Here is a 14,603-nt window from a genome sequence, read left to right as displayed (position 1 = left end):
TTTGTTACTCAGTAGCCTTAGACAGGTTCCTTAAACTCTCTGAGCCTCAGATTTCTCTTCCACCCAGTATCAGTAGCATCTACATCACAGTATTTGGCAACTGACTGTATGAATGAAGAATATCAGCACAACACCTAGCTCATAATGCACATTCAAAAACTGTAATTGCACTTCTCCTTACCCTTTATGATAGCTCAAGGTTATCTCTGAAAACATTAAAAATGTACTGAGCTCTAATTAAATGATGGCTCAGCACTTACTAAGATGTGTATAGCTTTTTATCCTTAACGAAATGACTATGGATTTCATTACTTATTGCCTTGTTGTTATTGCTTTTTATACTTTTCTTCTCACTGTCCTCTTTTCCAGATTTTATGTGCTGCATCTTGTTACTGTACAAGTACACATCCCTAGCAACATTCAGCCTCTTGTTACTGCATCTTGTTACTGTACAAGTACACGTCCCTAGCAACATGCAGCCTCTTGTTACTGTATCTTTCACTGTACAAGTACACGTCCCTAGCAACATGCAGCCTCTTGTTACTGTATCTTGTTACTGTACAAGTACATATCCCTAGCAACATGCAGCCTCCTTCTAGCTTCATGTGACCTGAGAAACCAGATAATTAACCTTGTTAGAAACGCACATAAAATACAAGCACTCATTCCTAAAATATCAGTCTTCTCTATGATGAAAGTACATGTCTTATACTAAATGCAATAATATATGTATTATACGTGATTAAGGATATATTATTATATGTGATTAAGCATATTATGTTAAAATATTATATACTATATGATTAATTATAATCAATTAGATTTTTATACAATTATTATAAATTATATGGGAATCTACATTCCTTATTGCAAAATAAGAAAAATGATACTGTTTGCTTTTTCATGTTTGGTGTTAAGATTAAACAAATCTACATTGCTGATGAAAATGTAAAATGATAAGGACTTCTATGGAGGAGTATCTGTCATCATCTAACAAAAATGCATATGCATTTACCCACTGACCCCAGTAATCCAACTTTCAGGAACTTCTCATGAAAATACATCTCCACAATACCAAATAACATATGCACAATACTGGATACAGTATTATTTGTCATAGCAAATAATGGGAACAACCAAGTGTCCACAGGACCCTACTTGAATTAACCATGGTATATCCACATAATGAAGTCCCACACAGCTATAAAAAAGAATGACACAAATCTGTACAAGCCGACATGGACTGATTTCAAGGATATATTAAGTGAACAAAAACACAAGATGCAGAGTATACCTACTATGCTATCTTTTATATAAAAATAAGAGAAATAAAGATAATTTTTACTTTTTTACAAAATGAACTATAGGAAAGATATATCTGAAATAAATACAAATGGTTACCTTCCAGGTGCAGATAAGAACAGTGTGAAAGAGAGATGCTGGCAATTCTTCTCTGAGTGTACCTTTTTATACAGTTTTGACTTTTGAACCAAGAAACTGTTTTGATGTTAGAAACAATGACATTAAACAAAAAAGGATGGGGGGAAGGCAGACCTTAAAATTGAAATAAATGAACCTAATAGGGTATCAAATTGATAATATAACCATCCAGAGAAAAGAATGAACTTTTGGATATGGTATCGTGACTACTCAAGGAGAGAAAAACTAAAAAGAAAATCTTTAACCTAATTTATAGTTTTCTTGTTTGTTAGGAGGACTGGTATTGTAATTCTGAGACTACTTTGTGTGTACTGTAGCATGGAGCAAATGAAAAAATATGTGAATGTTGGGGTTTTCACTGTGGGAGGAGGGAGAGAGATATATATGGATTGAGGGCAAGTGCAGAAGAATCCTGAGGTGTTGGATTTGAATTAGTGTGAGCTCACGATTTAAAACAGATAAAATTATATTCCCCAGCTCTACCTTCTTGAAGAGCCTAGAGGCAATAACACCCCATTGAGCACAACTAAGATGCATCTCTGAAAACAACCAGAAATCCTCAGATAAGTGGTTAACTCCAGGCCTGGGGCAGAGACATTACAAGGAGAGTCTGGAATATTTTGTTGCACCAGAAGCAAGGAAGACTAATGAGACCATGTCCAAAGGACCTAGGAGCCAATCTGAAGGGACTCCCACTAGCCATATTTGAGACAGTTTGAGCATTAAAAAGAATAATGATAGTAATGGATTTTAATACATTCAGGAAAAAAAAATGACCCATGAGTCAATAGGGAAAAAAAATGGGGAGGGGGATGAGGAGAGAAAAGCTCTTTTATAAAGAAGAATGCAAATTAATACATGTAGAGGGAATGCTAGATTTACAGCACCCTTTTGTAAATATCAGCATAATAACTGATTCAGGAGAGGACTATCAAGGAGTGTTAAAACCGTTGGGTCAAAAGTTCTTGGGGAGAACCAGAACTGCCAAAGCAATCTTGAGGAAAAAGAACAAAGCAGGAGGCATAACCCTCCCAGACTTCAGACAATACTACAAAGCTGCAGTAATCAAAACAGTGTGGTACTGGCACAAAAACAGACATACGGATCAATGGAACAGAATAGAGAGCCCAGAAATAAACCCACGCACTTACGGTCAATTAATCTTCAACAAAGGAGGCAAGAATATTAAATGGGAAAAAGTCTCTTCAGCAAGTAGTGCTGGGAAAGTTGGACAGCTGCACATAAATCAATGAAGTCAGAACACACCCTCACACCAAAAATTAACTCCAAATGGCTTAAAGACTTACACATAAGATATGACACCATAAAACTCCTAGAAGAGATCGTAGGCAAAACATTCTCTGACATAAATCATACCAATGTTTTCTTAGGTGAGTCTCCCAAGGCAGTTGAAATAAAAACAAAAACAAACAAACAAAAAACAAGTGGGGCCTGGGACTTCCCTGGTGGTCCAGTGGTTAAGACTTCACTTTCCAATGCAGGGGGTGCAGTTTTGATCCCTTGTCAGGGAGCTAAGATCCCACATGCCTCGTGGCCAAAGACCAAAAAAACATAAAAAAAACAGAAGCAATGTTGTAACAAATTCAGTAAAGACTTTAAAAATAGTCCACATCAAAAAACTCTTAAAAAAACAAACAAAAAACCAAATGGGACCTACTCAAGCTTACAGGCTTTTGCACAGCAAAGGAAACCATAAACAAAACAAAAAGACAATCTACAGAATGGGAGAAAATAGTTGCACATGATGTGACCAACAAGGGCTTAATTTTTAAAATATACAAACAGCTCATACAACTCAACAACAAAAAAAACAAACAACCCAATCAAAAAATGGGCAGAAGACTTAAATAGACATTTCTCCAAAGAAGACATATAGATGGCCAATAGGCACATGAAAAGATGCTGAACATCACTAATTATTAGAGAAATGCAAATCAAAACTACCATGAGGTACCACCTCACACTAGTCAGAATGGCTGTCATTAAAAAAGTTTACAAATAACAAATGCTGGAGAGGGTATGGAGAAAAGGGAACCCTCTTACACCGTTGGTGGGAATGTAAATTGGTGCAGCCACTATGGAAAACAGTATAGAGGTTCCTCAAAAAACTAAAGAGAGTTGCCATATGATCCAGCAATCCCACTCCTGGGCATATACCCAGACGAAACTCTAATCCGAAAAGATACATGCACCCCAATGTTCATAGCAGCACTATTTACAATAGTCAAGATATGGAAGCAACCTAAGTGTCCATCAACAGACAAATGGATAAAGAAGATGTGATACACAGATACACACACACACACACACACACACACAAATGGAATATTACTCAGCTATCAAAAAGGATGAAATAATGCCATCTGCTGCAACATGGATGGACCTAGAGATTATCATACTAAGCAAAGTAAGTCAGAAAGAGAAAGACAAATACCATATGACATCACTTATATGTGGAATCTAAAATATGAGATAAATCAACATAAACAGACTCACAGATATAGAGAACAGACTTGTGGTTGCCAAGGGGGAAAGGGGGTAGGGGAGAGAAGGACTGGGAGTTTGAGATTAGCGGAGGCACACTGTTATATATAGGATGGATAAACAACAAGGTCCTACTGTATAGCACAGGGAACTATTGATATATTCAGTATCCTGTGACAAACCATAATGGAAACAAATGTGAAAAAGAATATATATATATATGTAAAACTGAGTCACTTTGCTGTACAGAAGAAATTAACACAACATTGTAAATCAACTATACTTCAATAAAATTAAAAAAAAAGTTCTTGGGGAATAGGATCCTCAAGGATCTCTAAGCATCACTGCACAGGTGACCTAATTTACGAAGAGAAAAGGTGCTGCATTTACTGTGGAGGGACTGGGTGGTCCCCATCTTATCTAAGGGACCAATGCAGCAACATCAGTAAAGGGGATCCCTGACATTATGTACCTCTTGACATGATACAGTGAGAAATATACATCACCAACCCATATAGCATTTTTGTCAAACATGTCTCATATTCTGGTTTGTCACATAAAATCAGGTTTAATATTATTGGAAATATGAATGTGGATTATCTACTTGATTATTTTAAAATTAATGCTAAATTTCTTAGATGTCCTATGGTATTGTGGGTATGGAGGAGAATGTCCTTATCCTTAAGGTCATGTCATGTATGCTAAAGAATTTAGGGGTCAGGTATCATGATTTCTGCCACTTACTTTCAAAGAGTTAAAAATATTATATGTATGTTTATATATATTTCCATATCAAATATATCATACCTAGGTATCAAACATATATATGAAAAGATAGATAGCAAGGTGTTCAGAAATGTTGAATCTAGTGAAGGTTTTACAGATCTCATTTGTACTATTCTTTCAATTTTTCTATGGTTTTGAAACATTTCAAAGTAAGATCTTGGGTATGAGTCATTGTATAAAATATAACATGCCTATGAGTGTCTAGATTCCATTTCACAGTCTTGGCTGTGGTCTGGTTGAAGGCAGAGAAGTAACCACCCAGTAAATGAGTCACGGTTTTGTATGAGACATTTGTGAAGAAAAGGGGGAAAATAAGGAACCTGTTTAGTCTCCTATTAACGATGACCTCCCAGATGAAACAACAGGGCTCAGTGGCCATGACCTCCTCTCACCAGCGGTGGATTGCTTCACACGCTCACGAAAGCACTGGGGTGATGAAATTACAAATTCCGTATATTCCCCAGAAGACAATTTTGTAGCACAGACAAAAGCAGCATGAGTCCAGTCAGCTCAATCTGCAAGGCTGCTCCTTGGTTCCCCAAAGGGGGTTTCGGTTAATGGACTACAGCTGAGCTCCATCCCCAGCTCGACCTTGAGGTGAATGAGCTCCCAGCAAACAGAGATGGTGCCTCTCCCCTCTTTAGGAGAAATGGAACCTCATCGCGGCACGCAGAGGGCGCTGTGCTCTTCTGAGACTTTGCTGCAGCCCGGTGGTTCCTGAGGTGGGGCCTCAGGAGGGCTACAAGATGGAGGCCTGTTGTCTTAATGTTGGTGTGTTTACTGTGATAATGGCCGCACATCTCGGTAGAGAAGGAATGGATATGATATTAATGGTGTTTGATTAAAATTTAATTTCAAAGCTTTGCTGCTCTCAATTTGTTTTGATAAAGACCTTGTGCTTTTTTCTTTTCTTGATGACGAGAAGAAGAAAGGGAGAGGCTGAGGCATGCCTTAAGGATGGGATTTGGGATTTGCTGTTGCACATGTAGGTAATCCTCAAAAAGCAGCCCAAGGTGGGCAGAGCATCTTGGCAAAAAATGCCCTGAGCTGTTCCTGGGCCAAACCCTCCTGTTCATCTTCTGCATCCTGAGTTTTCATGCTGGTTCTCAACAGTGGCTCCTCCCTCTCTAACAACCAGGTCCCTCATGAACACTTGGTACTAAACCACCCTACTTGCCCCAACTCTGCTTCTCCAACCAGGCACTGACCACATCGCCACTCCTTGAGAGTCGATGTCATAATCTACAACCAGTTACAGTGGACGTCTATAGTTCTGAAGAGATGGGTGGATGGTTTCTGGGTTGGTTGTGCTAGAGGATTCTTTGTCAAGAATTTTTTTTTTATTTAGTGCAAATGTAGTAGCTACATTTAATGAAAACTTACAATCTGATGAGCATGATTCCAATTTCTATATACACCATCCTTTTTAATGAGCACAGCAACCTGTAAGGTAGGTACTATTACTATCTCCTTTTTATAGATGAGAAACCAAGGCAGAGAGGTTAAGCAACTTGCTCCAGGCGTATCTGGCTCCAGAGTCTGCCTTCTCGAAGAGTGCATTATTCTACCTGCTGGAGGAAGGGGCTGTACATTTTTGAAACAATGGAGCCAGATCTTGGGAAAGTTTTGGCAGCTTCATCAGAAGCTAAATCCAGGGCCACATGTCCTGGGCTGCAAAATGAAGCCAAGATGAGATGTCTGACCCTCTCTCTCTGTTGGAGGCTGGATGGGAACAGGCTCATAGGACACAGGGCACTCAGATCTTCTGGAAAAGTTGGTCTTGGGGAGAGCTGTACCCACAGAAGACTGAGGTTCATTACAAGATAGGAAGATGGGGGAACAAGGTGACACAGGCTGAGTCCCCACTGCTACTGCTACCTAGAAGCACAGTCTACAGGGGCTGTGAACAGAGTGGCTGTGAGGATGAATTTAAAGGGGATCAGGAAGGGTTTGTTATGAAGGCAGGTTTGATAAAACTTCCAGGTCTAGGATGGGATGGGGTGATGTGAGAACTGGGAGACAAGGTGAGAGGCTGGAGCTCCTTCCTCTATCTCCCTGTGGGACTCTGCCGCTGAGGATGTGGGTCTGGATCCCACCAGGGGCCATCACTCAGGGGTCCTTCGACTTGCTTATATGAAATAAGAGTACTAGACAGGACCGCCATGGAAGAGGCTCTGCTTTGGGTCAAGTGTGAGGATTTGCCTCATGTAGTAACAATGACAGAGTTCTGCCTGGATCCCTTCTAATCACTTTATGCCATTTTTGTGCCCTTCGATTTTTTTGTCTGCATGTGTAGAAAGCCAAAAGTTCCTGAGAATTTACTTCCCAATCCTCCATCCCCATTCCAGACCTAACCATTGGCCGGCAGCCGTGATTTGGCACGACAGTGACACATAACCTGCCCTGTAGAGTTCTCCTGCAGGCCCAGGTCACAGCCCCCTGGATTTGGCCTGAAGCTGTACCTGGGCTTCCTCCCCTTCACTGTCCTGCTTCCCCCACTCCCTCCCCAGTCTCCCCTGGGAAACCTTCCTTAATCGATCATTTGCAGACCAATCCACATGAGTCTGATGCCAGGAAACTAACTAAAGACACCCCCCGAGGCCAGAAGCAGTCTGGCTGGAAGGAAAACTGAAATACGGCCACAGAGAAGTGTTTTTTAGATAAGTCCTAGAACCAGCAAGGCTTGTCCTACCATAAATAACATAACCACCGTGGCGGAGTTACATGTAAAATACAGCAGGGGTCTGAGAAGCAACACCCAAGTTGGCTTGGGGCACTCAGGGAAAGCTTCTGGAGGAAGTAGCATGTGAGCAAAGACTTGAAAGATTATAAATAGAGTTTGTCCCATAAATGTGGAGGAGAGGTCATTCTGAGCAGGAGAAACAGAGTGGCATAGGCAAGGAGACAAGGGCGGGAAAAAGAGATGTGTTCTAGAAAGTACACGTGGCTCTCTCTTCCTGGAGTCTTAAGGGGCATGCTGGAAGAGAAACTGCAGAAGGCAAGCTCATCGGAACCTTGTGGGCGTGGAGCTGAGGGATGGGGAGGGAGAGATGGAGGCACCCAGGCTGACTTCAGGTGTTTATCTTGACTTAGTAGATGCAGCTCATTGACGTGGGGAACACAGGGAAAGAAGTCCATATAGAAGAGGAGACAGTTCGTTTCTGGGTACTTTTGAAGACGCCTGTAGGACACCCAGGTGAATATGCGGTTCTGGGTGCATTCGATGTGTGTGCCAAGTTCTTTAAGTGTATTTTCTGATCCTTATTCTTACAGAATCCAGAGCTGTCTGACTCCCAAACTCAACATGCTTCAACAATCCTATCAATACACAGCTTCTCTTTCGGGAGGCATCAGTGTGGTTAAACGCTGGCATAGCAGGTGGTATAAAGTGAGATGAGAGATGGGGATGTAGAAAGGTCAAACTTGAGCGTGTGTCTGCGACAGCGTTGCCACTGTCTAGGGGGACAGCACCCCTTGGAGTTGTGCACTGCACAGCCTGTGTGGTGCTTTACTGAAGAGCTTAGAAAAGGGGCTGATATACCAACAGAGAGATGAAAGACGCAGGAAAAATAAAACCTCTTAACCGCTAGGCATGGCCCCGCCCCCAGCAGGTCTGGCGTTCCCCGTTCCAGAGTGAGCATGCGCACCGCTGCACTCACCATCCTCCTCCGTCTGCACCACCAGCTCCTCACTCTCCATCCGGCCCTCGGGGTTGGACAGCAGCAGCCGCAGCCGGATGGTCATGAAGGGGCGCAGGCCCCGCAGGGTGTAGTGGGAGGAGGTCTGAATGAGCTCCTCGGCCTCGTACTGCTGCTGGTTGAACACGTACTGGTACTGCACCGTGAGGTTGTAGCTGTGGCAGCGGGTCACCGCGTAGCCGAAGGGCTCCCACTGCAGCGTCAGCTGCCGGGCTCGGATGTCCACGATCTCCACGTTCTGCGGGCCGTGCACCGGGTCTGCAAGACACACACGCAAGACACGGGGCTCTGAGGAGGCTGTCAGGAAGGTGGGGGGGGAGGCTCCGCTAAAACAGGGGAGAACAGCGCTTTCAACTCATCCCAATCACTCAGCCACTGCCTTCCTGACTTCGCCACCTAGAGTGTAATTTAATTACCATTTTTCTGTAAATCAAACTCCTTTTTTAAATAAGGCATCTAAAAGAAGACGTAACTATTTAAAGGGAAAGCCTGAAGCACTTGCCATAAATAAATGTTTACCATGTAAAACAACGCAAAGTTGTTTTCATCAGGGTACCGCCAAGAACCACGTTGGGTACCGCTAACAGCACACACAACACTTTGGGGAAATACTAATTGAGAAGGATGCTGGACTTCTGATCTACCTCTTTACATTTCATCTGACCACACCCCCTCCCCTTGAGAAACCAGCCCCATTTCTTTAGTTCACCACACCGAGGTGCACAGTCTAGAAATCAAATCACATCCTTAACGCACAGCATCCTCAACAGGTCACTGTGACCCATTGACAATGCCTTGGAATTTCCCTTCCTTTCACTGACAACACAACTCATCCTTTCCTAGCCTCCCACAACAGTCCTCAACCCTTCCTTCTTTCCTCTCCACTTTTTTCCAGACAGGCCCCTCCAGGGGCATCGTTCTAAAAACAGATCTGATCCAGCAATCCCACTCCTGGGCATATATCCAGACAAACTGTAATTCAAAACGATACATGCACCTCTATGTTCACAGCAGCACTATTCACAATAGCCAAGACATGGAAACAACCTAAATGTCCATTGACAGAGGGATGGATAAAGAAGATGTAGTATACATATACAATGAAATATTCCTCAGCCATAAAAAAGAAAGCAATAATGCCATTTGCAGCTACATGGATGGACCCAGAGATTATCACACTAAGCGAAGTAAGTCAGAAAGAGAAAGACAAATACCATATGATATCACTTATATGTGGAATCTAAAATATGACACAAATAAACTTACCTACGAAACAGACTCACAGACATAGAGAACAGACTTGTGGTTGCCAAGGAAGAGGGGGTTCTGGGGAGGGAAGGATTGGAAGTTTGGGATTAGCAGATGCAAACTATTATACATAGAAACAACAAGGTCCTACTGTGTAGCACAGGGAACTATATTCAATATCTTATAATAAACCATAATGGAAAAGAATATGAAAAGGAATATATATGTATATATAACTGAATCACTTTGTTGTACACCGGAAACTAATACAACATTGTAAATCAACTATACTTTAACTTAAAAAAATTAAAAAATAAAAACAGATCTGATCATGCCTTCTCACCCTAGTGCTGATCTTGGTCCCAGACCCCCATATATAACATTGGCTATGTTTATTTTATAATGAATATTCTATTTACACTTTACACAAATTAAATAGATGTTTTTGTGCAAAACAGATAATAAAAAACAAAACTTTTCTTTTTTTAATCCCCATATGTAAAGCTCATTCTATAAGGTTTAGGCACTTGTTATGATAGAAACGTAACTTCTTTTATGATCGGCGTTCCCCATAAGTTCTTCTGTGAGACTCTCTTCGCTGGGAGTAGTTAAGCACAGGCTAGAGATTCAATCCGTGTACTTCTCCTCCCACCCCGCCCACCATGCTACCTCACTAGCTGTGTGACCTTGGGCAAGGGCACGGCATCTCTGAGCCTCCATTTCTTCGTCTATAAAGTGGAAATTATTGCGCTAATCTCAGAGAGCCCTTAATGTGTATAAAATGAACTGTAAAGAAAGAGAGAAAATTGTCTCTGCCTAACAGTGGGCATTCCTCTTAGAGAGAATGGCCCTTCTTGGAGAAATGCTTTAAGAAGCTTGTTTGGAGTAGATGCTGCAGTCCCAGGGCATTGGGATCGGCTGTGCTTAGCCTTTAGAGGAAGAGAAAAATGAACTCCCTGGCTGCTGGGATTGAATAGGAGAGGATGGGGGTGAACAAGATGGTGTATTTTTGGGTGGAGCCCAATGGGACTGTTCTCATGTGACTCCTAGTCTTCAACAGGGTCCTCAAAATACCACAAAATGATTGGCTGTGATTTGATTTCCTGGGGCTTCTGAGATCTGCATGCCTCACTTGGGCCAAATAAGATGTCGCATGGGAACAAAGGGACCAGAGGCAAAGGGGACTTGGAAGATATGTCCATGTGTGTTACTGACACCTTGAGAGATGATTTGGGCTTTCTCAGGCTATGGAATTAAGAGGTTCAAGGACATCTCAGTTCAAGTGCAAAAGACAAGACCTCTGGTGGCCCTGTGGGTTAGATACACGTGGGTGAAAGTGTTCTGTAAGTTCAAGAACTCGCATTCAAGAAAGGGCAAGACAGTGGCTCTTTATTAAGCAGTAACTATGGGCTGGGCAGTTGTGTGCTGAAAACAACTGTCCGACATACGGAACTGAGGCCAACGAAGGGACATGACTTGCCCAGGGCCACACAGCTAAGTCCCCAGCTCTGGACTCCCACGGTACTTTGCACAGCTATCCAGCCCACTCAGCATCCGTCACACGTTCTAGGAACTGCTTGTTCCTTTACACATCATTCCTCCCAGGCTGCAAGGGACCATGTGCTGTTTGTCCAGCAACCCCAGCACATGGCACTGAGTCTGTTGGTGGGCCAGTTCATGTTGTTTAAACTGAGATGAACAGATGGTGACCTGTTTTTGAGAACTGAGCTTGGACCCCCTTGACTCCACAGTCCCCTGTTCTGTCCCCTCTAGCACATCACCGAGTCTTTAAGGTGAACTTATCTATTTTTCAATTCAAGCAAGAGAACGTCCTAAAATCCTACATGATGGAAACTAGTTTTCAAAATGCATGATGGAGGCATTCATGCTTTCACTATAACCGCCCCCCCCAAACCTCAGATGCTAAACCCAGCTTCTGCTCCAGTAATTGCCTACAGCAGGGAGAGTCTCAGGTTTACATTCCGGTTCGTACAAACAAGTTAGAAATTGCTGAGAAAGCCTTGTGTGTGCAGTGGAGATTGGTTTGTTGAATTTACATCCCTCGTGTAAATATGTCCAAGCCTAGAGCCTATGGTTTCTGCCTCCAGATAAGACTCTGTCCATATGACCTTCTTGAGTAACAGCCTACAGGCCACCGAGATGGCATACAGTGGGAAGAGAGTGTGGCTTATCTGGGAAGCTGGAAAGTCTTCCTCTGGTGGACAAGCAAAGTGGCTTGGCCTCTGGGTTCACTGTCTCTATGCCCTTAGACTTGGCAATGAGGGCCCTGTCCCGAGCCCTGTGAATTGGCGAGCACACTCCGGCCATCTGCAGACCCTGCCCTCCTCCTGAAGCAGGAGTCAATGCGCCAACGTGTCTACCTGGTCCCTGTGCTCCCCATTCTGGACCGGGCTCCAGACACCTGACACCCTAGAATTCCCTGTCCCAGTGGCTCCAAACTCATTTCCGGGGCTTGTGTGAACCTCTTCCCTTGGTTTGGCCATCCAAGGTCAGACCCTATTCCATGTGTGTACCCCTAGGCCTAACAGGTGACCAGAGCGTGGCTGTTTGGAGGAGGAGACCTTTGTGGGGAGGGATGAAGTCAGGTGAAAGGAGAAGGAAAGAGGCTGCAGGTCTGTGTATCTTGTCCCAGACCCATGTGTGTTCTTACATATGTTAGGGACAAGTGTGTATGTGTGTGTGTGATTGACTAACTCATATCTTCAAGAAGCTTCTTTATTCTGCAGCTGCCTCTGGAAGGTAGGGTGGGCCTCCTCACTTCTGATCACTGATCACTCCTCTCCTTCCCATCCATGTTAGATCTTACTGAAGTACCATTTTCAACCTAATACCAGAGCCCAACCTGCAACATGTACCCTTCCACCTCCTAATTCCCTCCCTCGTTTTCCACTGCTCACTCTTTGAACCCTACATTCCTAAAGCAGAGTGAGTGTTGCATCCTGAATCCTTTTACACCTCCGTGCTTCCCTCTGCTTGGGCTGTCACTGGCAAATCCCTATTCAATATATTCAAGGCCAGGCTCCAATGCCACCCTTTCTTTGTAACTTTCTCCAAAAGCCTTTCCTGCCCAGGCAGAATGAATCATCATCTGTTTTCTTTAATAGTTCTCCCATAGTCCTTACCAAATTGCAGATTAATGTTTGGATGTTTGGTTCATGCTCACCTCCCCTGCTAACCTGTGAGCACCTAGATCTCTTCATTTTTATAACTGGACATATAGCTGATTAATAAATGAAGAATGAGTAAATACAGAAAGCAGGGGATAACTGAAGACCAAACCAGAATCAAGGCCTTAACATCCTGCAGGGGAAATGCAGTAAGTGAAGGAGTGAATCAGGGCTCTCTCTATACTCCAATTGTTAAGGTAATCATGTGGTTAAGTTAGAATTCCAGCCTCTTGTTTTATATGGGCCCAGCCTCCATTCCTGCTGTCAAAGGCAATAGCTGTAGAATCTCCTAATGACCTTAATCAAGGCAGAACATCTTATTAAAACAAAGGAGCAGCAAAGCAGATTTCCAATTCATGAATTTTCTATGTATTCATCTTTGCACGTGGAGTTGGCTGTAACATACAAACTATTCAAAGTTGAACCTAAATTGAGATAATTTGGGGCATGGGGCTGAAAATGTGGAGGTGGATAGCTTGTATGTAAAATTAATTTTTTATCCATTTGGAAATGCAATTTGAATTCCTTTCAAATTAAATTGCAATGGAGTCCTAGGCAGCTGGAAACATTATTGCCGACATAATTTGATACTGCAAGAGCAGTAATACATTGACAGATAGTTCGATGTGACCATTAATTTGCAATTTCTGCATGGAAATGCTACACGAAGGGAAAAAAGGTAAAAGGAACAAAAATAAAATCCATCTTCTTTCAGCATCATCCAAACCTACTCTCTTGCTTCCTTTCTGCCATCTCCTCTAATTTATTACAGATGTTTGGCGGACAGGAATTTGTTGAATATTATCACAGACATCCTTATGAAGGTAGGCAAGGACAGGAATCCAGAGGCTTCACTTAGGGATACTGGTACCCTCACCACCCAAGGTCACTGGGTCCTACCTACCCCGACCACTAGAATCAGGTGACTCTGTTGTCACCCTCTTGCAGCCATGTCATAGAGAAGGTATGTCATTCACATGTTCGTTGGCTTACCCAATACTGAAAAAATACTCTTGAGCAGGGAGGCATCAAGACATGGTAAAAAAGAGTGCTGGATCTGTATTGGGTCACTAAAGCAAGTCACTTGGCCCATCTGTGTCTTTGCCTCATTTTTCTCATGTGTAACACGGGGATGGTACTTCTGCCTTTTAGGGCTACGAGGTGAATTAAGGAGATAGTGTCCACCAAGCTCCCAGATGGTACTTGACCCAGCTGTATTCCCTTAAATACAGCTCCCACCTCCAGAAGGGAGGCAAGGCAGGGGAGCCACTGAGATAAAATAGAAGTCCTGCAGGTGACCGTGGACCCCTGGCCTGGTTCTCAGTCCAGCTGACTGCTGGGTTCATGCTTTTTAACCAACTGTAGCTTGGAGTTAGCAAGGTCCCATTAATGCATGTTCAGATATAGCTCTATCTATTCTTTCCTTTCTACAAACATGTCTTGGACCTCTGAAATGGGACAGGCATTAGGGATGCAGGGGAATGAGACAGGCATGTTCTAGCCTTCATGAGATTCATGCTCTAGAGGGGGATGCAGACACGACAACTGTGAAGGATGGAATGATGAAGCCTGAAGGAGCTTTTGCAGGGCAAGTGCTGGGCTTCCAGGCAGCACATGTCAGAAAGACACAGCCTTACGCTGGAAACCCATCTGAGCCAATTTAAGCATGACTCGTGCACAACCTTACATTCTTTTTCATAGAAACCAGAAGCCACCAAAGAAATCTGAGGTGAGTGAG

The 14,603-nt window shown here is 43.0% G+C and overlaps 1 protein-coding gene across 8 annotated transcripts in view; it reads right to left on the bottom strand.

Moving 5' to 3' along the window:
• The window catches only part of PTPRT (protein tyrosine phosphatase receptor type T), a 1,095,010-nt gene that overhangs the window by 415,606 nt on the left and 664,801 nt on the right, over window positions 1-14,603 (bottom strand). For all 8 annotated transcript variants that reach the window (XM_059896616.1, XM_059896620.1, XM_059896617.1 and 5 more), the window contains exon 8: window positions 8,391-8,687. In XM_059896616.1, coding sequence (XP_059752599.1) covers window positions 8,391-8,687 — 297 coding nt within the window. The remainder of the gene's footprint in view (window positions 1-8,390; window positions 8,688-14,603) is intronic.

Source organism: Balaenoptera ricei, chromosome 15 (genome assembly GCF_028023285.1).
Source record: "Balaenoptera ricei isolate mBalRic1 chromosome 15, mBalRic1.hap2, whole genome shotgun sequence".
NCBI classification, from domain to species: domain Eukaryota; kingdom Metazoa; phylum Chordata; class Mammalia; order Artiodactyla; family Balaenopteridae; genus Balaenoptera; species Balaenoptera ricei.
This window is presented reverse-complemented; position numbering and strand designations above follow the sequence as displayed.